We start from the raw sequence: 26,223 nt of genomic DNA, 5'->3' as shown, positions 1-26,223 counted from the left end.
CTACAAGTTCTCCAGAAAGTGTTTTGAAGAGCAATAGGATCAAGTAGTTAATTAACCTCAAGACATAGTAGATTGAGAGAAAAGACCCACAAAGTGTATTATTTCACACTATATAAGCTTGTTTAGATCAAAAGATGGCTGCCATTTCCTGTTTCATCACACCATGCTCTGTTATGCAAGATAGCGACTGGATCTATGACTAAGGCTGCGTGCCCACGTAGCGTTTTTCAAGCGCATATGCTGCGGAATTTCCGCAGCGTAAACGCTTGTTAAACGCTAGATAATCCACACCCCATGGTCCCCAAGGGGATTCTGCAAGTTCTATGCACATGCTGCGGATTTTTCCGCAGCGTTTATGCTGCGTACAAAAATCCGCAGCATGTCATTTAATTTTGCGGAAGCGCAGCGGAACTCACGCCATTGACTTGCATTGAGACGCATAGAAACCGCGACTGTACATTTGTACAAGCGGCTTCTATGCGTCTCTATGTGCGGATGGTACCCAGTTCTGGAGGAGAGGAGACTCTCATCCAGACCTGGATACCATTGTACCAGTAAAAAAAAGAATAAAATAATAAATAAAGTTATATTCACCTGTCCGGCGGCTTCTCTCTGAATGCCGGCATCGCTTGAGGACCTGCGGTGACGTCACAGTCATGTGACCGCAGGCCCTTCACCGCTCTGTCTCGCGATATGCCGGCGTCCAGGAAGCAGAGAGGAACGAGCGCTGCAGCCACGCCGATGCCTCGGGGGTGAGTATAGCTTTATTTGTTTTCATTTTTACGGTCACACTATATAAATCCATGCTGTTTGCATGGATTTATATAGTGTGACCTAGTTGTCAAGCACTTTCCAAGTGATGCTATCGCCTGGAAAGCGCTCGTCAATCTGCATGCGGAAACGCATGTGAATCCGCATGTATTCTGCAGGAAAAACGCATGCACAATCTGCATGCACAATCTGCATGCGTTTTTTCTGCCAGGGAGATGCAGAAATGCTGCAGAAATTTTCTGCTTCATTTCTGCATCGTGGGCAAATAGCCTAAATCCTGTTGTACATGTGGCAAAGGTGGAGACTTTATTTATGACTACATCCTGTTGTACAAGGAAGTTCCGGGAGGAAGCTGAATTCTATAGAAGGACTAATCAATCACAGAGCGACACCCTGATGAGCTCATGGACCACGCCCCCTGATGACCTCATGGACCAACCCACCCTGATGACCTCATGGATCCGGCCATGGACTTGCCCATTGCCCAATCCATTAACCAATGAATACATCTGCTTACTCCCATTCTAGGGCTAACCGAGCCCCTTGACAGAGTTTTTATAAGTCTATTTTCGGGTTGAATAAAGGACTTGGAGCTGTGCCATAGCTGATCAAGGACAGCTTACGTCCGACTGTGTGTCTGATGTTATTCTTTCTTGCATGCACATTACCAAATCCATTAGACCAGGAGCAGGCAACTAGTGAACATATCAAAGTGTTCACCCTAACAAAAGGACAGTTCCACTTTAAGGCCACAGCCCCACTATCCGTATTCGGTCAGTATTTTTTCTCAGGAATGAGAGATAAATGCAGAATTTATTTATTTATTTTACTCACTTATATAGCGCCATTAATTCTACAGCGCTTTACAGACATTATTGGCACTGTCCCCGTCGGGGTTCACAATCCACATCCACTGTAGGTTTTTGAAGTGTGGGAGGAAAATAGAAAACCCACACAAACAGGGGGAGAATATCACTTGCTTCTATTATACCTTTTCTCCGATTGTTCCTCACCTGGTTTTAGCTCCCACGCCTGAGAAAAAATATTGACCAAATACTGACCTAATACTGATAGTGGGGCTGTTGCCTAAAGAGGTTATACAGGTTGTTAAAATGAATGGCTAATACTTTCCAACAATGTAATATTGGTGGAAGGATGACACCACAATCGTTCAGCTGTTTGAAGGGCCAGGCGTACTCACAATAGTGCTGTAGCCTCTTCATAATTTCCACCCCTCGGTACTGCAGTGCTGCAGTTTTTGCAGAGTTTGCAGCTTAATATCATTCAGGTGAATGGGACAAAGATGCAAAAAGCACAGCTGCTTCTAAAAGTAGTCAGATCCCCCCCATATTGAGGGTTTATCCAAAAAGTAGGCATTGAATTTGTCAGGAAAATATTAATATCAGGAAAATGTTCTTCCATATCTGCCTGACATAGATGTTCACCCCCCTCCCTTATTCCCCTTCTGCTCAGCACAGGCGGCCTCCTGAGCCTCAAAGAGAAATTTGCAGACGCGCTGACTCAGATATGAACTATAAAATATTGTGAGTTCCATACGTCCGACAGTAACGGGACCCATATGTTTAGTGACCAAATCAGACCAGGAATGTATAGGTAGTTTTCCAGGGTTGTAAGCAAAATCAGGGAGCTGTAGCGCAACCCCAGAATAGCAGACTGCAACTATGCGATGTATGGTCTCTAAATAAAGATAAAATCATAAGGGAAAAAATGGCGTAGTTTGCAAGCTTCTGCTATCAACGAGCGGTGAGTTATCGCAGAAGTTAGGGTTTTTAATAAAAATGTACATGCTGTAGAGCGGCCCACATGTTGTCACCACCAGGGGCGCGTGACAAGATCTCCCCTTAGGTATAAGAGAATCCATGGAGAAGACCGGAGCACTCACTGCCAGGGGAAAATAAGAATTATAAGCAATGGGTCCTGTTCAATAACAGCATAATCCAACTGGGGAGCCCCTCCTCCACCTATATTGAATCGTTTCCGTGATCGTATAGTGTAAGTTATCCTCTTTTAACTTGTTTATTTTATGCAACTGCGTATGTATTTTAATGTCTCCTTTGTAACATCCTTGTATATATTTTTCCTAAACACTGCCTCCCTTTTGGATTAAATATAAATTTAATAGTCCTGTTTCTTTTGTTCTGGCCAGGCCTGTATTATACTTTAAACTTGGCCGGTGGTGGCAGAGAATAATAATAATTGGGCTATCGTGAAGCTGCCAGTGACGGTACGGAGGGCGTTAAACACGGATTCCAGCCTTTGGAATCCCCGAGGTGTGACGCCATATGCTCACTGGTCGCTTATTAATACCTACGTAGAGAGTAGTCTGCATCGCGTGCTCGCGACTACAGACGAAATACGGACAGCATGACGGCACAGTGAGATATTGCGTGATCTCCCCGGTGTCATCTCGCCTGTGTGTTGGAATTCCTGACAGATTGGTGGCAGCGGTGGGATATTGCGTGATCTCCCCGGTGTCGTCTCTCTGTGTGTGTTGAAATTCTTGACAGAATTTAATAAAATAAAAAAGACGTTATGTTGAATTGCAAATAAACAACAACATTGATAACAATATCATTCTTTACTTTATATACTGTCTTTAAACTACATTTTAAAGCCAGATAATAACATGCTTTATTAAGAATATTTCTGTGACTACTGGAAGATGTCAAGTGTTAAAAGAAACAGATTAGAGTTTAGATAATAAAATGTATTGAAATCATATTAAGTGGTCATAATTCTGTACTTACAGCTTAAAGGATTGTGATAATCCGGCATATTAATGACCTCAGCAACGGCTGACCAGCTGCAGCCTTAATACTGCCGTCAGACATAACCGTTCCATTTGATGGAACTGTGAAGGCTGCAGCCTGTGTCTGCAGATTGTCTGCAGCACATACGCAAGACAATCTCACATGAAAAAATATTATTTTTAAAGCATCCCCAGTAATTTAGTATATAAATCTATCCAAAAAAATGAGACTCTGCTTAATAAAAATTAAAAAAAATATTAACTGATGATACCAACGCAAAAACATTACTTTAAAAGTGAAGGCAAGAGGTAATGCAGAGAAAATAACAGGTCATGTGGCAAAAATTACACGACTGGGTAGTAATTATAAGAAAATTTTATAGGAAAAAAGTCCCTCAAAATTTCCCTCATAATAATCAATTGTAAAATGTAGTGTGAATATAGCAGACACACTACACACACACAATACTATTACAGTAACACCTTGACTTACAAGTTTAAATCGTTCTGTGACTGAGCTCTTAACGCAATTTGCTTTTATATCAAATTTACCCATTAAAATGAATTGAAATGCTATTTATCCATTTCAGCCACCCCCAAAACCACACCAATTTGTTTGTTAAGTGTTTTTAACCCCGAAGGCTGATGCACGCTAAAGACCAGGTCAATTTTTACAATTCTGACCAGTGTCACTTTATGAGGTAATTACTCTGGAACGCTTCAACGTATTCCCCCTGATTCTGAGATTGTTTTTTCATGACATATTGTACTTCATGATGGTGGTAAAATTTATTTGATATGGCTGGTGCTTATTTCTGTTTTTATAAAATCGGAAATTAGGCAAAAATGTCACTATTTCAAACTCTGAATTTTCATGCCCTTAAATCATAGAGATAGGTCACACAAAATAGCTAATAAATAACATTTCCCACATGTCTACTTTACATCAGCACAATTTTGGAACCAAAACTATTTTGTTAGTTAGGAAGTTATAAGGGTTAAAAGTTGACCAGCGATCTTTAATTTTTCCAACAAAATTTACAAAACCATTTTTTAGGGACCACACCACATTTGAAGTGACTTTGAAGGACCTTTATGACAGAAAATACCCAAAAGTGACACCATTATAAAATCTATACCCCTCAAGGTGCTCAAAACCACATTCAAGAACTTTATTAATCCTTCAAGTGCTTCACAGGAATTTTTGGAATGTGGAAGAAAACGATGAACATTTCACTTTTTTTTCACCAAAATTTTACTTTAGACACAATTTTTTTTTATTTTCGCAAGGGTAACAGAAAAAAATTGACCCCAAAATTTGTTGTGCATTTATCCTGTAAATGCAGATACCCCATGTGAAGAAACGGCACCAGACGGACCCCACAGAATCTCGCTGTTGCCGCTCCTTGTGATGGATCCACGCCACAAGCCTGACGTCACTCCACGCCAGACGTAGCACGTTATACGGATCTACCCTTTGCACCGTGACGTTCTGCGCCCCCCTTAAGGACGCATAACATTTTTTGCGGGACAAGTTGACATTTTTATTGGTATCATTTTCAGGCATGAGACATTTTTTGATCGCTTTCTATTCAGAGTTTTCGGAGGCAGAACAAAAACTAACAATTCAGGAATTGTCTTTTTTTTTTTATGTCGTTAAGTGTGCGGTAAAATTGATAAGGCAACTTTAATCTTCGGGTCAGTATGATTGCAGCGATACTACAGTCATTTTTTTTTATGTTTTGGTGCTTTTACAAAATAAAAACTATTTTATAGAAGAATTTTTTTTTGCATCGCTTTATTCTGAGAGCTATAACTTTTATTTTTCAGCTGATGGAGCTGTATGGCGGCTTGTTTTTTGCAGGCCAAGATGACCTTTTCAGGGGTACCATTATTATGTACATTCATCTTTTAGATCATGTTTAATTCCACTTTAGGTCATTCCAGATGAGGTGATACCAAATATCTGTACTTTTGTTAGATTTTTTTATAATATTTATGGGTACAATATATCTTTTTTATTATTATTTTGTGAGTTTTTTAAAATATTTTTACAACTTTTTTTTTTACTTTTATACTTAGTCCTATCATCGGACTTTCACTTTCTGCAGTCTGATCGTTGTTATAAGGTATAGCAGTGAAAGATCACTGCTATACCTTACAGCTGTCAGCCCTGCAGACACAAGATAGTCAGATCATGCACTGCACATGATCTAACTATCTTGCCAGTGCCTGGTGACCCGGATGTCGTCATGACGACATCTGGTCATCATGGCAACGATCGGGACCCCGCGAGGACATCGTGGGGTCTCCGATCCAAGAGCAGAGGGGCTTCTGTCCCTCTGTTCGCCCGCTAAATGCTGCGATTGCAGTATGGCAAAGTTGGCAGATGAGGGCGGTGTCAGTACAGGGGTAGCACTGCTGCAGCAAGGCATATCCTCTGAAAGCCGGAGTAGTGTCAGCTTCAGTAAGGAGGGGAAATAGGAGAGCAGGGAAAGCCAGGCAGGTGCTGGTAGTGGGGGACTCAATTATTAGGGGAACAGATAGGGCAATCTGTCACAAAGACAGGGATTGTCGAACAGTGTGCTGCCTACCTGGTGCTCGAGTCCGGCACATCGCTGATCGGGTTGACAGATTACTGGGAGGGACTGGTGAGGACCCAGTGGTCATGGTGCACATTGGTACAAATGACAAAGTTAGTGGCAGGTGGAAGGTCCGAAGGTCCTTCAAGATGATTTCAGGGAATTAGGCTGCAAGCTTAAAGCAAGGACCTCCAAGGTGGTATTCTCTGAATCAAAAGCTTTTGAAAAGTCCATATATACAACATCCACTGCATTTTCTTGGTCCAGTCCGGAACTTAAATCCTCATAAAAGCTGATCACATTAGTTTGTCAGGAACGGTCCCTCGTAAACCCATGTTGATATTGTGTCACGAGTAGGGTTGAGCGAGTATGTTCTGTCCGAGCCGAGCTCCGAGTATTTACAGCTGCTCGGTGATAAGGTTAAATCGCTCCCGTGTGCATGATTTGCAACGGTTTGACAGCTTTATTACATGTGAGGAATGTGTAAGAACACGGGAGCGTTTTAACCTTCTGACCGAGCAGCTGTAAATACTCGGAGCTCGGCCCGAGCATACTCGGCGAAAGGGTTAATAGAACATACTCGCTCAACACTAGTCATGAGGTTATTCCTCTTCAGATACTCTAGTACAGCATCTCTTAGGAAACCTTCCAGGGTCATCTCTTAGGAAACCCTTACTATAACAGTCAATATAGTAAGAAGGAAAAGAGGCACAGAGAGATAGATAAAATGCATGTACACTAATGCCAGAAGCCTCACCAACAAAATGGAGGAATTAGAATTAATTTTGTTGGAAAATAATTATGACATGGTGGGGATATCGGAGACATGGCTGGACGAGAGCCATGACTGGGCAGTTAATTTAAGTTAAGTTAAGTGGCCTTGTGTGAACATGCATTTACATTTTGCATGCACATCAATTTATATTTCAGTTGAGACTTCTAGGTTTTATCTTTGTAGTTCAGTGTCCTTTAGTGCATATAAGGGTGTGGCCGCCCTTTGTCTGAGCTGAAATTTTCATTCTGCCTCAGGTCTATGCTTCTACTAGGGGGTCAGTCTCTCTGCCCTTATCCATGTGTATGTCACTTGACAAATAGTAAGGTTTTAATATTAGAGTTAGGACTGTCCCATAAGGGCTGCCGTGACGTGGCGGGATAGCTTTTACATTATTTTGATCAAAATTATGTTAACTAAATACCCTTCATTATTTATTATTATTATTTTTGCACTGTACGATTTACCCATTTACTTCCAGTTACATGGGTATTTTGCCTGTCTTTGGTTTTCTTTGTCTAGTGGCCTTGTGTGAACATGCATTTACATTTTGCATGCACATCAATTTAGGTTTCAGTTCAGACTTCTAAGTTAATTTACAGCGCTATAATCTGTTCAGAAATGACCGTACAAGCAAGCGAGGGGGGTGTTTATATGTAAAATCATCCTTAAAACCCATCTTGCGTGAGAATATATGTGAATCTAATGAAAATGTAGCGTCCCTGTGGGTGGAGATAAGCGGAGGGGGAAAAATAATAAGCTACTGATAGGGGCTTGTTATAAGTCTCCAAAAATAATGGAAGCAGCGGAGAATAGCCTCATAAAGCAAATAGATGAAGCAGCGAATCAGGGAGAAGTAATTATTATGGGGGACTTTAACTACCCTGAAATACATTAGGGAACAGAAACCTGTAGTTCAAGCAAAGGTAATAGGTTTTTGACAACTATGAGAGACAATTACCTTTCACAACTGGTTCAGGACCCAACAAAAAGGGGAGCACTGCTAGACCTAATATTAACCAACAGGCCAGACCGCATATCAAATATACGAGTTGGGGGGTCACTTGGTTAATAGTGATTACAAAATAATAAGTTTTCATGTATCCTTTAATAAGATGTGTAGTAGAGGGGTTACAAGGACATTTTAGTGCAATAAACTGGGACGATATCCTGAGACATAAAACTATACGAAGCAAATGGGAGACATTTATTACCATCCTGAATAGGACCTGTGCACAATATATACCCTATGGGAATAAACATGCTAGAAATAGGAGGAAACCACTACTGCTAAATAGAGCGGTAAGGGGCGCAATAAGTGACAAAAAGAAAGCATTTAGAGAACTAAAGCAAGTAGGTAGTGATGAGGCATTAAATAAAGACAGAAAATTAAATAAATTCTGTAAAAAACAAATCAAGGCAGCAAAGATTGAGGCAGAGAGACTCATTGCCAGAGAAAGTAAAAATAACCCCAAAATATTCTTTAACTACATAAATAGTAAAAAAACTAAAAAATGATAGTGTTGGCCCCCTTAAAAATAGTCTGGGTGAACTGGTGGATGAGGAAGAGGAAAAAGCCAATATGCTAAATGATTTTTTTTCAACAGTATTTACACAAGAAAATTGCATGACAGAAAACATGATCAGTGATAAAAAAATTCTCCATTAAGGCTATGTGCCCACGATGCAGAAATGCTCTGGATTTTTTCCTGAGTGTTTCTGCATCTCCCTGGCAGAAAAAACACATGCGGATTTTACATGCGTTTTTCTGCCAGGGACAAGCGTATGTACCGCGTTTTTCACATGCGGGTTATCAAGCGCTTTTCCAAGCGATTTTAGCATCACTTGGAAAAGTGCTTGACAACTTGGTCACACTATATAAATCCATGCAACCGGTATGGATTTATATAGTGTGACCAAGTTAATAGTTATAAAGAATGGTAAAAAATAAACATTATACTCACCTTCTGATGGCCCCCAGTCTCCTTGTCCGGTGCGTTGGGTGGCTCGCGGTGGTCTAAAAGGACCTTCCATGACGTAATTTAGTCATGCGACAGATCACTCGACCGCCGACGTCAGCAGTCGCGTGACCTGTCACATGACTAAATGATGTCATGGAAGGTCCTTTTAGACCATCGCGAGCCACCGGGGAGCCAGGACGCATCGCTAAGGAGACCGGGGGCAATCGGAAGGCGAGTATAATGTATATTTTTTAATTTTAAATTCTTTTTTTTTTTTTTACATGTACTATGGTACCCGGGTCTGGAGGAGAGTCTCCTCTTCTCCAGACCCGGCTACCATCCGCACATTGAATCGCTTAATATCCGCATGTGCACATGTAGTGATGTGGATATTATGCGATTCAATGCAAGTCAATGGCGGCAAAAAAGCCGCGATTACGCAAAATTATTGGTAGTGCTGCAGATTTTTCTGCAATGATAATCCGCAGCGGAAATTTCCGCAGCATGTGCACAGCATCATTGGGGAACATTGCAGACCTTCTACCAAGCGTTTAAGCGTTTCCGCGGCGGAATTGCTGCTGCGGAAAAGCTTAAAAAATGCATCGTGAGCACACAGCCTTAATCTCACTTGCTTAACCCAGCAGGAAGTACGGCGGCATCTAAAAATCACTAAAGTTGACAAATCCCTGGGCCCGGATGGGATACACCCACGAGTACTGCAGGAATTAAGTAACGTCATATTTAGACCATTATTTTTAATCTTTAAAGATTCCATAATAACAGGGTCTGTACCACACGACTGGCGTATAGCAAATGTGGTGCCAATATTCAAAAAGGGGTCAAAAACCGAAATTGGAAATTATAGGCCAGTAAGCTTAACCTCTACTGTGGGTAAAATCCTGGAGGGTTTCCCAAGAGATGCTATACTAGAGTATCTGAAGAAGAATAACCTCATGACCCAATATCAACATGGGTTTACGAGGGACCGTTCCTGTCAAATTAATCTGATCAGCTTTTATGAGGAGACAAGTTCCGGACTGGACCAAGGAAATGCAATGGATGTTGTGTATATGGACTTTTCAAAAGCTTTTGATACGGTTCCTCACAAAAGGTTGATACATTAAATGAGAACAATGGGGATAGGGGAAAATATATGTATGTGGGTTAAGAATTGGCTCAGTGATAGGAAACAAAGGGTGGTTATTAATGGAACACACTCAGACTGGGTCTCAGTTAACAGTGGGCTACCACAGGGGTCAGTATTGGGCCCCCTTCTTTTTAACATATTTATTAATGACCTTGTAGGGGGCATACAGAGTAGTATTTCAATATTTGCAGATGACACTAAACTCTGCAGGGTAATCAATACAGAGGAGGACAATTTTATATTACAGGAGGATCTATGTAAACTAGAAGCTTGGGCTGATAAATGGCAAATGAGCTTTAATGGGGATAATTGTAAGGTAATGCACTCAGGCAGAGGAAATAAAATGTATAATTATATGCTTAATTGTAAAACACTGGGAAAAACTGTCACTGAAAAAGACCTGGGTGTATTGGTGGACGACAAGCTCACGTTTAGTGGCCAGTGTCAGGCAGCTGCTGCAAAGGCAAATAAAATAATGCGATGCATTAAAAGAGACATAGATGCTCATGAGGAGAACATAATTTTACCTCTATATAAGTCACTAGTGAGACCACACTTAGAATACTGTGTACAGTTCTGGTCTCCGGTGTATAAGAAAGACATAGCTGAACTAGAGAGGGTGCAGAGAAGAGCGACCAAGGTTATTAGAGGACTGGGGGGTCTGCAATACCAAGACAGGTTATTACACTTGGGGTTATTTACTGTGGAAAAACGAAGGCTTAGGGGTGATCTTATTACTATGTACAAGTATATGAGAGGACAGTACAAAGACCTTTCTACTGATCTTTTTACTCTGAGGCCAGAGACGGGGGCAAAGGGGGCATTTTCTACGTCTGGAGGAAAGAAGGTTTAATCATAATCACAGACGCGGATTCTTTACTGTAAGAGCAGTGAGACTATGGAGCTCTCTGCCGCATGATGTTGTAATGAGTGATTCACTATTAAAATCTAAGAAGGGCATGGATGCCTTTCTTGAAAAGTATAATATTACAGGTTATATATACTAGATTCCTTGATAGGGCGTTGATCCAGGGAACTAGTCTGATTGTCGTATGTGGAGTCAGGAAGGAATTTTTTTCCCCAATGTGGAGCTTAGTGTTTACCACATGGTTTTTTTTTTGCCTTCCTCTGGATCAACAAGTTAGGCTACGGCTTGAACTAGATGGAGTTAGTCTTCCTTCAACCTTAAAAACTATGTTACTATGTATTATTAGTTCATTTCTAGTGTGTATGTGCTTTGTGTATACATGTTTTTAATATGTGTATAAACGTGTGTGTGTGCATGAAATGCATTGTTTGTGTATATAACCTAGTGTGTTTGTGTCACATACTCAGTGTGTATATATCACCCACATTTATAAATACCGGCAGGACAGTTCATAGGTTGTAGATTGTGAGCCCTCGCAGGCAGGGTCCTCTCTCCTCCTGTACCAGTCACCCTCATGTTTTGTTAAAGATCATTGTAATTGTTTTTGTATGTATTACCCCTTTTTTTCCCATATAAAGAGCCATGGAATAAATGGAACTATAATAATAATAATAGGTGTAAACATGAAGTCAATTGTTCAACAATTGAGCAAAATGACGCTCATTCATTCATATTTATGTAGGAACCACAAATCATTGCTCTTAGCAGTATCTCACAAGGTGTAACCTGGAGATATGCTGGTGATAACATGATACTGCATGGAGACTGATTGATCTATCAGTGATCATTCTTGTGCCCAGCATGATTTTTTTTCAGCCGGTATAAAAAGGCCAGTAAACAAGTGCCAAATAACTGGAATATTGTCGATCGCACTCATTTAACAGCCTGAACTCCGCCCACCTAAATGCAGCCTAAAAGTTTGTGTGTAATGGTGCAATGAATAAGCATTTGGGGATCCACTTAACTTTTGACCATGGCTCCACTTTGTTTAAAACAGGCGTTGGCTGCGTTGTTGCAGTAGTTGTGGGAAAAATCTACTTAATAAATTAGGGTGTGCATTTCTCCAAAAGCAATAAGCTGAAAGAGACTTAAAGAAATCTTTCTCTATTGAAATTTGGAAAAAAGCTTTATCATTAACATATTCATCAAATCTTTGCGCCTCCGTTCATGAAGCATTTTTTAAAATGTTTTCTAGATAGTACCTTATTCCTAATAGATTATCTAAAGCCTCTGTGAACCAATCATCTGGAGGGAAATATCAAACTTGGTTAGTAAAATTACTGGTGGAAATATTACCGTTAGCCCACATTTAGACCTTTTCTCTCTAGAAATAGACAATATTAAACTATTAATATTATTAAATATTATAGACCCATTTTGGTACGTAGTTTTTTAGTGGCTAAAAATGCTATTGCTTCATAGGGAAAAAAACACCATATCCACTGTCCAGGATATTATGTAAAAAAACTATTTGCACAACTCTTACAAGGAAAGATTAGCAATTGTTAATAATTCTTGAAAAAAATATTTATATAAATGGGATTCGAGGTTAGCCTTTTTGGAACATTTTTCTTGCTGACTGATTATTATTACTATAATTATATTTGTGTTGTAGAATTTTATACACTTTGCCAATGTTGCTGTAAACTATTCTATTACTATTGTAACGCCTATTTTTTTAAGGTTGGTTTGTAGTACCTTTCCTTATGTTTTCTTCCCTTTCCTTCTCCTCCCCTCCCTAACCAAGAACTCTACTTATACGTAATCATCTCTCCTCCTTTCCTCGCAGGTTATTATAATATGTATATTAATACTACTTGAGTTACATTACCTGATAATTCTATGTAAAATGTTAAAAATTACACTGGTCAACACAAAAAAAATCATCAGCAAAGGTAATATGTCTGTTATATGGAGTTTGATGGCTAATTCCAAAAATATGCTTAATTTTGCTCTATCACAAAGTTTCTGATATAGAAGCATTTTTGTTATTACGTTATTTCTACATGTTCAATGTATGTTATTCCCATTTCTTTGCTTGTGGTATTTAATTGTGAATTTTCTTACAGGGACAACATCAGTAAAGCTTTTAGTGAGTTTTATGGGAAGGAGTATTTAAAGTGCAGTCAGCCAATGACTGCTTCTCGGAAAGTCACATGTTATGGGGAGGAGCTAACTGTTATGAGGTGGTAAGATAGGAGTCAGTCGGAAAAGGATGGTGATGGCAGCAAGGACTGGTATGTGAGACTGTGACAGGAGACGGACCTCTACAGGCCTCTTACACTGAGGTGTAACTTGGTGAGGGTCTCCACAGAGAGAGAACCTGAAAGCAGCCAATATCACACTGAGAAACTGCCTGTCTGCAAGTGTTCATCTGTAAGGAATAGGCGGACCCGTTTACCTCACACCTGTATATAGTTATCTACCAGATTACCTCCAGTAAAATCAGTTCTAAATACAAGCTGCCTCTGTCATCTCTGGGGAAATATCTACATACCGGCGCATCACATTTTTTTTTTTTGAGCTTGTCACCACCATTGAACTGAACTTACTCTAGTGTTTGATCTGATTTAAAGGACAAAAATGCCCTGACAGTGTATCAAACATTCGGACAGATTCTGCTATGTGTGTGGTTTTTTTACACCAAAAGGCCAAGTACTTTCAATCACTCATGATATTAAAATGATGTACCAGATGTACTTTAACTGTCCACTTGGTGATCAAGACAAAAGCTGGGCCCCTCATGTAATATGCTCAAGTTGTTCAAATGGTCTTCATGACTGGTTGAATATGAGGAAAGTGGCTATGCCATTTGCTGTTCCCATGATTTGGAGAGAACCAAAAAATCATAGTGATGACTGCTACTTTAGTTTTGTCAAACTTAAGGGCTTTTCTACACAGAACAAACATAAGATTAATTACCCTGAACATGAATCTGTGATTAGGCCAGTTCCACATGATGATAGCTTGCCAGTTCCTGTACCACCATTGTTTGGATTGGATGAAATTGAAGTAGAATATGGAGCTGAAGCTACTAGCGAAGGCATGGAGTCCTCAAGTCAAGATGAGTATGTACCTGATGGAGCAGCCGAGCAGCCAGAATGCTTTACTCAACATGTGTTAGAACCCTCCTGTTTGTTTTTTTCTATCTTGTGTTTTGCGGTCACGTGACCATCTGCCTTTATATTCCAGCTCCGCCCTTTTGGCTGTGCTGGACTTCAGTGTTTGACTGTTTCGCTAGCCAGGTACTTCGGTGCCTTTCTCTGTCAGTTCGCTTGGACCTTCTGGGACCTCTAGCACCTTTTTGTCAGCTTGTCTTTTTGTGTTCTGCAACAACTTCTCTGTTTAGAAGGTGTCCCATTTTTGTCCCAATTCTTTTAGGGACCCCTCCTCTTATGCTATAGGTCTTCATTCAGACTAGCCGAGGACTAAGGCGGGTCTGTTTGCTAGGAACAGGCAACCCGCTTCATCGTAGGGATTCAGCTTAGTCTTACTGTAGGGACAGCTTTCCTCTATCTTTCCTTAGTACTTGTTGCAGATCATAACATTAAGTCCAGCCAAAAAAAACAAAAGGAAAGAAATTCGGGGATCAGTATGGTTTCTGTCCAGGATTTGGCTCAACGCTTGCAGGGATTGTCTCTGGAGGTAGCCGAGCTACTGCAACACGCGAGTAGCTGTTCTGGAGCGCTGGAGCTGTTGTGGAACCCAAGGTAGGACTGCCTGATGTTTTTTATGGTAAACAGCAAGATTTTTTTTCCTTTAAAAATGCTTGTTTGTTATATTTTCGTTTGAGACCAAGGTCCTCTGGGAATGAATCACAGTGCATTGGTTTTATTATGTCACTTTTGCGCAATAAACCACGGGGGTGGGCCTTTTCTCTCCAACCTAATGATCCATGCTTAAGATCTGTAGATAAATTTTTTTCTGCTATGGATCTATTATATGACGATCCTGATAGAATCTCATCTGCTGATGCAGAACTCAAGCATTTGAATCAGGGGTCAGGTGATATTGAAAATTATTGCACACACTTCAGAAGTCTTATGGAATGATCCTGCTCTGAAATGTTTATTTCTTGCTGGTCTCAGTGAAAGAGTTAAGGATCTGCTAGTTGCATTCCCTGCACCTGAGACTCTGCAGGATGCCATGCAATTAGCTGTTCGTGTGGACAGGAGGCTGAGGTTCAGGCTGAATGAGGTAAAGACTCCTGTAATGTCAGGTCATAGTCCCCAGAAAATTTGCTCAGATGGCGGAGAACCAATGGAGGTTGGGGCGATGTCACTCCGCTCTCAGGAAAGAGACCGGAGGTTCGCTGAGAGATTGTGTCTTTATTGTGGTAAAGCTGACCATTTGATTAAGTATTGTGAACTTTGTTTAAGTAAAGAAAAAAAAAAAAAAGGTCAGGTATGCCTGTATTGCTTGTTTACACTCTGCAGGAGTATTTCTTTTTGGGAGTACTACTTTGCAGGGAGATTTGATTGAATTTCAGGTATTTGTGGATTACGGTTCAACACTTAATGTGATTGATAAAGGGTTTTTGGAAAAACTTAAATTGAAATCCAAACCTATTTCTGTGATTGCAATTGATAACACTCCCTTGAAATCTATTACTCACAAGACTGCTGCATTTCCCCTCACTATCAATGGAGTACACCAAGAAATGTGTTGTTTTAGATAATTTACCCTCTCCAGTCGTTCTAGGTTTGCCTTGGTTAAGACTGCACAATCCTTTATTGGACTGGTCTACTAATGTGATTAAGTCTTGGAGTCCGAAGTGCTATGATAAATGTTGTAATGGTCGCATTGCGGCTGTGGAAAAAGGGGAATTACCGGTACCTATTCAAGATTTTTGGAGGGTTTTTTCGGAGGAGGAGTCGCAAGTTTTACCTCCTCATAGGGATTATGATTGCGCCATTGAGTTTGTACCGGGAGCTACTGTTCCCAAGAGTCGCTTGTTTAATCTGACTATCCCTGAAAGAAAGGCCTTGGAGGAATACATACAGACTAGCCTGGCTGCTGGTCACATTAGACCTTCTAAGTCGCCTGTGGCAGCTGGATTTTTCTTTGTTAAAAAAAGGACGGGGGTATAAGTCCATGTCTGGATTTTCGTGAAATTAATAAGATTACCGTACGCAATTCCAACCCATTGCCGTTAATTCCTGACTTGTTTAACCAGTTAGTGGGGGCCAAGTGGTTCTCTAAAATTGATCTCCGGGGAGCATACAATTTGTTACGAGTGAAGGAGGGTGATGAATGGAAAACTGCTTTTAAACACTTCGGTAGGTTATTTTGAGAATCTGGTGATGCCTTTTGGTCTTACCAATGCACCTGCATTTTTTCAGAACCTTATTAATGACATCCTGAGACCTTTGATTGGTAAGAATGTGGTTGTGTATTTGGATGACATTTTGATTTATTCACCAGATCTGGAGTTCCATTGGCAGAGTGCGCATGAAGTTTTGCAGTTATTGAGTGATAATTTACTCTTTGCTAAGCTGGAGAAATGTGAGTTCGCTGTGCAGAAAATTAGTTTTTTGGGCTACATTGTCTCCAGCGAGGCTTTGAGATGGACCCTGCGAAGGTTCAGGCTGTGCAGGAATGGCCTAGGTCTATTGGTTTGAAATCTATACAGAGATTTTTGGGTTTTGCCAATTATTACAGGAAATTCATTAAGAATTTTTCTGTAATTGTTAAACCTCTAACCGATCTCACCAGGAAAAGTGCGAACACGGCCCAATGGACTACTGAGGCCATTGAAGCGTTTAAGTATCTCAAAGAGAGGTTCAGTTCTGCCCCTTATCCTTATGCAGCCTGATGAGACCAACCCTTTTTTGGTCGAGGTCAATGCTTCATCGGTGGGGGTCGGAGCAGTTTTGTCTCAGGAGAACAGGGATGGAGTACATCCTTGTGCCTTCTTTTCGAAAAAAAAAATTCGGAAACCAAACTGAATTATGATGTTGGAAATCGGGAGTTGCTGGCTATTAAACTCGCGTTTGAACATTGGCGTCATTTTTTGGAAGGCGCTAGATTTCCTATTCAGGTTTTCACAGATCATAAGAATTTGATCTATCTGGATGCTGCCAAGCGTTTGAAAGCCCATCATGCTAGGTGGGCACTTTTTTTTTCTCGGTTTCATTTTTCTGTTAACTATATCCCTGGTACTAATGACTCGCCCCCTGGGCCGTGGGGCACTCGGAACCGGGCAATAGGGAGACGATGGGGGTAGTAGTGGCGACCCGGTCCCGTGGCTCAGGGTGGTCAGACCGGTGGCAGTCTTTTAGATGTTTTAGATTATGTCCGACTACGCCATCCGTGGATTGTGGTTATTAGGAACCGCCGCTGCAGGGCAGACCGCTGGGGCCGATGATGTGTGCAGCTGGGATGGTGTGACTCCCCACGGGAAGAGTGCGGCCTCAGGGCAGTGTAGTGGATGGTGGGAGTGATGGTGGTGTGAGTCCCAGTACCGGTAGTGCCGGAGGAGCGAAAAAGCACACCGACAACGTACTGCAGTCCAGGGTCTTTACTCACGGTTAATATCCAAGTCACTTCTGCAGGGAATGACTGCCCGAGCCGTGCGGCGTCCACCAGGAGAGGGGCTCGGTCAACTCCCAGGCAGCTCAGGAGTATGGCTCAAGACCCCCTTTTGTCCTTTCTCTGGCCTGCCTCACCAGTGACCCACTTTTGTCCAGCTGCCGCGGACTTGTGCGGTTAAACGTGGGCCCCGTCCTCCGCTGTCCTATGTGGTGCCTTCCTAGCAGGTTTGATGAGGTGACGCACCAATAAATGATCACGAAGTCCGGTCTTTGGCTGAGGGTAGTTTCTCCTCCACCAACTTGGGATCCGGCACCCTTAATCTGCCTGACCCTTCACCCTGTATTCTCGTGGGTTCTTAGGGTCCCTTCTGCCTTCTTGTTCCTGAGCCCTTCTGCTTCGCTGTCTCTCCTCCGTCTTTCCTGTTCCTTCTTCTCCTCCCTTCTCGTGGAGCTGGGCTGAGGTGATACCACAGCTCCCCTTCACCTCCTCCTCGGCCTCTCACTAGGCCCTCCTGGAGTAGAGCTCCTACAGAGCCTCTACTCCCTGTCTTCTCCTTTCTGGACAGAACGAACCAAGATCTAAGATGGTGGCCACCTTTTATACCTCCCTCTGACCATGAGCCCAGGTGACCAGCAATCAATGGGCTCCTTCCTACGCTCAGGAACCAACCCCTATCTGCCCCTACAGCACTGGGTGTTCCACCCCCCTCCCCACTCCAGACAGGGACATAGTCGGTCGTGCCTGCACTTCTGTCTAGTGGGAGTACCGTTGAGCTGTCCCTCGGAAATGGGGTGTGTGTGCTGTATGCAGCTAACTGAGCCCTGGTCCATACTCCATCCTTACCCAGGAGTGGAATACCACACCTCTGGCAGAGGTGCAATACCCCTGTAGCGGCCGAACCCTCGGGCGCTACACTAAGAATGTTAAAGCCGATGCTTTATCTCGCAGCTTCTCTCCTACGGTCGGTGCCGAGGAGGAGAGCATTTTACAGAAAGGAGTTGTGGCGGCGGCATTGGACTCCGTTTTGGAGGATGGGATTCTGAAAGCTCAAGATGATGCCCCATCTAACACTACCCATGGGAGGTTGTTCGTGCCTAAAACCTTTACGAGAGATTTGTTTGTGGAGTGTCATGAGTCTCGGTTGGCAGGTCATCCAGGAATTTCGGAGAGACTTATCAGTCGCAGTTTTTGGTGGCCTGGATGGCAGAAATAAGTCATCAAGTGGGTGCGTCAATATACTGTGTGTGCTAGATCAAAGGCTTCACCTACTCCTTCTGCAGGGTTGCTTTGCCCTCTGGAGTTTCCTAGTGCGCCTTGGAAGCATCTCACAATGGATTTTATTACTGATCTTCCTGTGTCCGAGGGTTTTACGGTCATCTGGGTGGTCGTGGACCGTTTTAGTAAGATATGGCATTTGGTTCCATTCATTAAGTTGCCCTGCGCCAAGACACTCGCTAAGACGTTTGTTAAGGAGATTGTCAAGCTCCATGGCGTTCCCAGAGATATTGTTTCTGACAGAGGACCTCAGTTTGTGGCTCGCTTTTGGTGTGCTTTTTGTGACAGGTTGGTAGTCCATTTGTCATTTTCGTCTGGGTATCATCCTGAGTCTAATGGACAGACTGAAAGAAAGAACCAGGATGTAGAACAGTTTTTGCGTTGTTTTGTAGTGGACAATCAAGAGGTGTGGTCTGAGTTTCTGCCTCTCGCGTTATTTTCTCTCAACAATCATACATCCTCCTCTGCTGGGTGTTCTCCTTTTTCTTTGTTGTACTGGGAGACATCCATTTTTTGGTTCGCTCTCCAAATTGTGGTCAGCGGTGCCGGAGGAGGAGAATTTTTCCGGTGATTTGGTGAGAGTTTGGACTAATGTACGTTGCAACCTTCAAGAGGCTAACAAGAAGTCCAAGAAGTATTTTGACAGGAAACGTAAGGAGGTTTTGTTTACTGTGGGTGACATGGTTTGGTTGTCCTCGAAGAACCTGCGGTTGAGGATTCCCTCTAAAAAACTGGGTCCTAAGTTTGTGGGTCCATTTAAGGTGCTTCAGGTTGTTAACCCGTCTGCTGTTAGGTTGGATGTCCCTACTTCCTGGAAGATTAATCCTGTGTTTCATGTTTCCTTGGATGGATGAACACAGAACTTAAACACATGCTAAAAAGAAAGAAAGAAATTTTTATCAAATGGAAAGAGGGAGGCATATATAAAGAAGATTATAATGCAGTCTGCAGATCCTGTAGGTCACGTATCAGGTTAGCTAAAGCTGACAATGAATTAAGGCTTGCAAGAGATGTCAAAAGCAATAAAAAAGGATTTTGGGGGTATGTCAAAAGTAAAAGAAAAGTCAAAGATGCTATAGGATTTTTATAGGGTGAAAATGGTGAAATGGTAAGAAAGGATGTTGAGAAGGCCAAACTTTTTAATTCCTATTTTGCATCTGTTTTCTCTCAGAAACAAAATGTAACATCAACTGATCTTCACTGTCCTATTAAAGGAATAGAAGAATCCAAGTTATCTGTAAACGGAAAGATTGTGAGGGAATATTTAGCTAACAAATGAGTTCAAGTCTCCAGGTCCAGATGAATTACACCCCAGAGTACTGAAGGAGATCGTAGAAGAAATTTTAGAACCACTCTCCATAATCTTTGAAAATTCTTGGAGAACAGGAGAAGTCCCAGAAGACTGGAGAAGAGTAAATCTTGTTCCTATCTTCAAAAAGGGGAAGAAGGTGGACCCAGGGAATTATAGGCCGGTGAGTCTGACTTTTATACCAGGAAAGATCTTTGAACAAATTATTTTACAACATGTAAGTACCTGGATAAGAATGAAGTGATTAACCAGAGTCAGCATGGGTTTGTAACTAACAAGTCATGTCAGACTAACTTAATTTCCTTCTATGACAGAATCACTGACTGGGTGGATCAGGGAAATGCTGTAGATATAGTATATCTTGACTTCAGCAAAGCATTTGACAAAGTATCTCACACCATCCTTATTGAAAAAATGACCAAGTATGGAATGGACAAGGCAACTGCTAGGTGGATTCAAAACTGGCTTAGTGATCAGACTCAAAGAGTGGTCGTAAATGGCTTCACATCCAGTTGGATGAATGTCTCAAGTGGGGTACCTCAGGGCTCTGTCCTGGGACCTGTATTGTTCAAAATGTTTATCAATGATTTAGATGAAGGAATTGAGGGTAAACTGATCAGCCCTCAGGTCCTGCTGCCTGTCGGTCCTGCTCGTCAGTCCGTCTACAGTCCAGCCCGCCAGCCTGCCTACCTGGAGCACCCGTCTGGCTATCTGCCGAACCAGCCTGCTTGTCTACCCGGACCACTTGTCAGCCTTCCTGCCGTGCTCATCCTCTGTACCGGTCAGTTCCTGCCATCTGACACGCCCCTCTGGTCCCTCCTTGCACCGAAGCACAGAGGTTCCACCACCCGGACTCCTAACATATTTCCTATACCTTATAATAATGATGCTGTTCCGTGCAAACTATACCAGCTACAGAAAAATATATATACACTTTTGAAATTAGAACAAAAAAATGATTCAGAAAAGTACAAGGTTAACTGCGATGATTACAAAAAATATTTTTTTGTAGACCTGTGTTATTAATAATTACGCAAACAAAAGCAATAAGTTGAGTGCAATGTATTGGGTAATAAAATGGTATATTTGCAATTTTACTCTGTAATTGAGTACTTATTTTTAGAAAACAGCTAATCTCGTTTTCAAATCAGAATTAGAATAATGATTACATGACTATCCGTTAATTAATTTGCAAAGCGGTTAAAATCTATTTTAATACCTAGTCACCTAAAAGAAATCAACACACAATCTTGTTCTTGGCTGGCTAACAATGCAAGTGTTTCCCCCAACTGTGGTCTTTGCAAGGCTTGCTACTACATGTCTACACAAAAGATTTCCTTAATCCAAATGACTCCAGGAGATATCTTGTCATTTTATTAATTGCACGTTATGTGGTGTCATTTCTGTTGCAACTTGTCCTTACCCACTTATACACATGGGGAATACCATTCAACAACTAAGGAGAAGGGTTTTACACCATAGTAATTTAATGAAGAATTGTCATTATACACCTTAATCTAGACACATGTAATTTAGTCACAATACTAATCCATTTGCCTGTCACGGGTGCATCAGAGGTGACAGACAGTCGTCGTGCAGTTGGTTGCAGGAAATTTCTATGTTTGGCATTAAAGACATTTTCTTAGATGAGAGGCTGTCTCTAGGACTTAGCGGCTACCTCCCTCTGGTAATTAGCTCCCTGGCCTGGGTGTATATATACCTGGTGTGTCTGAGAGGGAGGTGCCAGTTATATTCATTTCTACTTGTGAAGATATAGCAAGAGCAGTACTTCATCCTCTCTGGAGCTTGAGGCAGAGTAAGCATTTGTCTGGAGTAGTCTATAGCTAAGCATTCTCCCCCTATTTGTCTACCCTTGTTGTCTATCGAGTTTAGTGGAGACCTCATAGTCTGGTTTAGTGTCACCCTGTCTCAACTACCGTCCCTATATTGCCTCCTCAGCAATCGCCGCACGCATGCCTCACCCTGTCTTTCCCGGGCATATGGCTAAGGCTAGGGATGGGAGGAGATGAGCACTAGTAGATCTCCACTAAACTCTATAGACAAGGGCAGACAAAAAGGAAGAGAATGCTTAGCTTTAGATGACTCCAGACAAATGTGAACTCGCACAGTGCAGGGTGATTGGCATTTGCCAGAAAACACAAAGATTGGCAGATTTGACATTGGCACCCTGTGCTCTTCACGGATGAGAGTAAGTTCACACTGAGCACATGTGACAGAAGTGACCGTGTCTGGCAGTGGGTCAGTAATGGTGTGGGAGGCATTTCTTTGGAGGGCCTCACAGCCCTCCATGTGCCAGTCAGAGGTAGAGAAAAAAAAAAACCGAGAGGGTTCCAGCATCCGCCAGTGATTAGAAGTTTAAAACATGACTTTTAATGAAAAATGATTAAATTGTCTTTGCAAAAACATATCAATGAAATAGGAGAAGGGGAAGGGTTGACATGGGGGAGGGAGATAAAAAGTACACGAGTCTACACGTTTCAAGCTGTGGAGATATTACTAAGAGTCACAAGCTATTTTCTCTGCCCATCGGCGTGCCCGTGACAGGATTGCGAGTTGCTGATGGGTTGTCATGACAGCCAAGGGTCAGCTGATGACCCCTGTGGCTATCATTAAGGAGAATTCAAAGTAGACCATGATTTCGGCTATATGCAGTGATACGGTTTAATCGCAGTATATCGTACAAGCGATCAGACGATAGCATCTTCAAGTCCTATCAAAGGGCTAACAAGAAAAAATCTGAAAAAAAAAAAAAAATACCGAAAGATCAAATCCCCCTTTTCCCCTATCGAAAATAAAGATATTAAAAAAACAAACATGTGGTATCACCACATTTAGAAAGTTCTATCTATCAAAACATAAAAACAATTAACCAGATCAGTTAACACCATAAAACTAAAAAAATTCAAAATAGCCAAAATTGTTTTCTAGGTCCCGCAATTCCACAAAAAAAGGCTGTAACAAGTGATCAAAAGGTCACATCTATCCCAAAATGGAATCAATAAAAACGTTGTCTCGCCCTGAAAAATATAAGCCTTCACACAGCTCCATTGGCCAAAAAAAATAAAATGTTACAGGTTTCGGAAAATGGTGACAACCCCCCAAATTTTTTTTTGCTAACTTCTAACTTTTTTTTCGGCCACCATGTATGCTGGCTGTCGTATAAGGGGTGATAGTGTCATTCCATTCTTATCTATCCTTTTTCTACACCTATTGACCAAACACTTGTGTGTGACAATTAAGTGCCTTCATTTTACAATGCGGAAAAGGAGAACGATGATTTAAGCAGGCAATTTATTTTATGCCAAAAGCGTGAAGTATGATTAACCTATTATGTTTAGGTCACATAAGCCTTACCTTTCTGCAGCTGCAATGGAATATAATGTATGTAATTTTTTAGTATTGTTTCTCAATTTGAAAAATTTACTGCTTCTATATCACAACATGTTTGTCAGAGTGTTGATGGGAATATGTCTTTAGAAACTTAACTGTTTAAAATGAACTTTTATATGTTAAATGTATTTTTTTTCTCCATTTTTAAGATTTTTTTGCTATATTTCCATCTTTCATAAGATGCTTCACAGTTGGTTGTGACTCACACAACCTTAGAAGGTGAGTCAGACTGATTGTGGGACCTGGTGTTTACTTTTATACAGATAAAGCCCTATGTGCGCTGTCTTTCTTATCTTTTGCTACATCTTTCATAATGGCCTTTAGGCATAATATTAGGCTCCCAGTTCCTATTCTTCTCGCCTGCCATATGAGCAGCAATAGACTAACTCAAACCTATTCGTTTGTATAGAAGAATTATCTGAGCATGTTCTATTATGTTCATAGGTCAATGTTAAGTAAGGATTAAGAGGTGGGCTATGACAGCACTTATTGATTGGTAGATCTGGGGTTATCTAATTTATATGAGGCTAAGTGCCCACGATACAGAAATGCTCAGGATTTTTTCCTGAGCGTTTCTGCATCTCTCTGGCAGAAAAAATGCATGTGGATTGTACATGCGGATTGTACATGTGGATTGTACATGCGGATTGTGCATGTGTTTTCCTGCCAGGGACAAGCGGAAGTGAAGCGTTCTTCACATGCATTTCCGCATGCGGATTGTCAAGCGCTTTCTAAGCGATTTTAGCATCACTTGGAAAGTGCTTGACAACTTGGTTACACTATATTAATCCATGCAACCGGTAAAACAGAAATATTATACTTACCTTCTGATGGCCCCCGGTGGTGTCCTTGTCCTGGCTTGCCGGCAGCTCGGGGTAGACTAAAAGGACCTGCCGACGTCAGCGGTCGCGTGACCCGTCACATGACTAAATGACGCCACCGCAGGTCCTTGAGTCCACCGTGAGCTGCCGGCAAGCCAAGGCAAGTACACCGGGGGCCATCAGAAGGTAAGTATAATATTTCTGTTTTATTTTATTCTTTTTTTTACAGGTACTATGGTACCCGGGTCCGGAGGAGAGTCTCCTCTTCTCCAAACTCGGGTACCATCAGCACATTGAAACTCATGGAATCCGCATGTAAAGATGCAGTGATGCAGATTCCATGCGTTCCAATGCAAGTCTATGGCGGCGAAAACGCCGCGCTTCCGCAAAATAATTGGTAGTGCTGTGGATTTTTCCGCAATGATAATCCGCAGTGGAAATTTCCGCAGCATGTGCACAGCACATGCGGATTATCATTGGGGAACATGGCAGACCTTCTACCAAGCGGTTTTTAAGCGTTTCTGCAGCGGAATTGCCGCTGCGGAAATGCTTAAAAAACGCATAGAGGGCACACAGCCTTAAGGTTTTACTTTTCACGGTATTCCTTTCTAAAGATAAGGAGATTGCTGAAAAGTCTACTGTACAGAGGGGGAAGAAAGGACTAGTGGCAAATGTGAAAATTGGGAGCTTTCATTTTTTTTAATATAGATAGTAAAATGGAAAATTAAATAAAAATATTGTACAAAAATTAAGTACATTTAAATCCTTTTAAAAAAAACTGATTTACACACGACACATTCACTTTAACACAGGACTTACGGTCTAAGATAGATGTTTTTAAAATTACAAAGTAATAAAATACAAAAATGGTATTACCTTTGCTTTTCTTTCTGCTTCCAGGCGCTGTATAATAAGTATAGTGTCCATATCATCATCTTCTTCATCCTCATCATCATCCTCATCTTTCTGCTTGGATTCTTGGAGCCTCTTCTGGAACTGCCACTCAAGCATTAATTTGCGAAGCCTGTCATTTTCTTCAGCAGATCGTTCTGATTTGTTCTGTAATTCACTAATTTCCTTACTGAGCATATCTACAATGTGCATTTGTTGCTGCTTTTCCAATTTCTCCTTGGCATCCCGCTTCCATGGATCAGGAGAAAGACTGTCACCGGACGAAAGTTCCTCTTTGCTTAATGTAATATATTGAAGGTCACGTCTTTCTATTGTGCGCGGTTGCTGTTGAGGTTGCAGCTCACGGATAATGGTTTCTTGTGGACGGGGAACATTTGCAGGTTTCTCTGGTTTTGTCACTGGAATATTTGAGGACAGTACTGGTACTGAAGGCTGTGAAACAATAACATGTGGAGCAGCAGTCTGCACTTTTCCTAGTTTTCGCTCTTGTTCTCGTCTCTTTCTTTCTCTTTCCTCCTCTAGGCGAGCTTTTTCCTTCTCATACCATCTCTGATGTTCTTCTCTTTTTTTCCTCTCTAATGCAGCAGATTGTGAATTAAATTGAGAGGACAGCTGACTTTGTGATGGTGGTGGTGGTGGAAGTGGTAAATCAATAGGAATACCCTCAAAATCTTCTCCATAATGCAGTGGTGGTGACAGATCCGTTCTAACAGCCTGTGAGCCTGCAACTGGAGGAGCCTGAGAAGGCACTGGAGTTTTCCAACGACCAGGACCAGTTTTGTTCAACAATGAGGAGGAAGAATATGTCATCATTGAACTGTTTAGATGTTCTTGGCTGGATGTACTTGATTCCACAGTAGAGGTTTGATTTATCCAACTGTCCTGGTTATCCATCTTTCGGTCTAAAAACTCCAAATTATTTCCTATGACAGACTCTACATGACTTTGTTTCGATTGAAATCCAGGTTCATCTCTTAACTCTTCTTGAGAATATTCAATTCGCTTTAAAAATAAATAAATAAATAACTAT

The 26,223-nt window shown here is 41.6% G+C and overlaps 1 protein-coding gene across 26 annotated transcripts in view; it reads right to left on the bottom strand.

Annotated features, from left to right (window-relative positions):
- Window positions 1-26,223, bottom strand: part of AFDN (afadin, adherens junction formation factor) — a 504,890-nt gene that overhangs the window by 125,170 nt on the left and 353,497 nt on the right. For all 26 annotated transcript variants that reach the window (XM_073671547.1, XM_073671557.1, XM_073671558.1 and 23 more), the window contains one exon: window positions 25,158-26,195. In XM_073671547.1, coding sequence (XP_073527648.1) covers window positions 25,158-26,195 — 1,038 coding nt within the window. The remainder of the gene's footprint in view (window positions 1-25,157; window positions 26,196-26,223) is intronic.

The sequence above is a fragment of the Phyllobates terribilis genome, unplaced genomic scaffold, assembly GCF_046119375.1.
Source record: "Phyllobates terribilis strain yellow unplaced genomic scaffold, ASM4611937v1 Scaffold_3__8_contigs__length_932513732, whole genome shotgun sequence".
Classification (NCBI taxonomy): Eukaryota; Metazoa; Chordata; class Amphibia; order Anura; family Dendrobatidae; genus Phyllobates; species Phyllobates terribilis.
The sequence above is the reverse complement of the archived record's forward strand: the minus strand, read 5'-3'. Positions and strand labels throughout refer to the sequence as shown.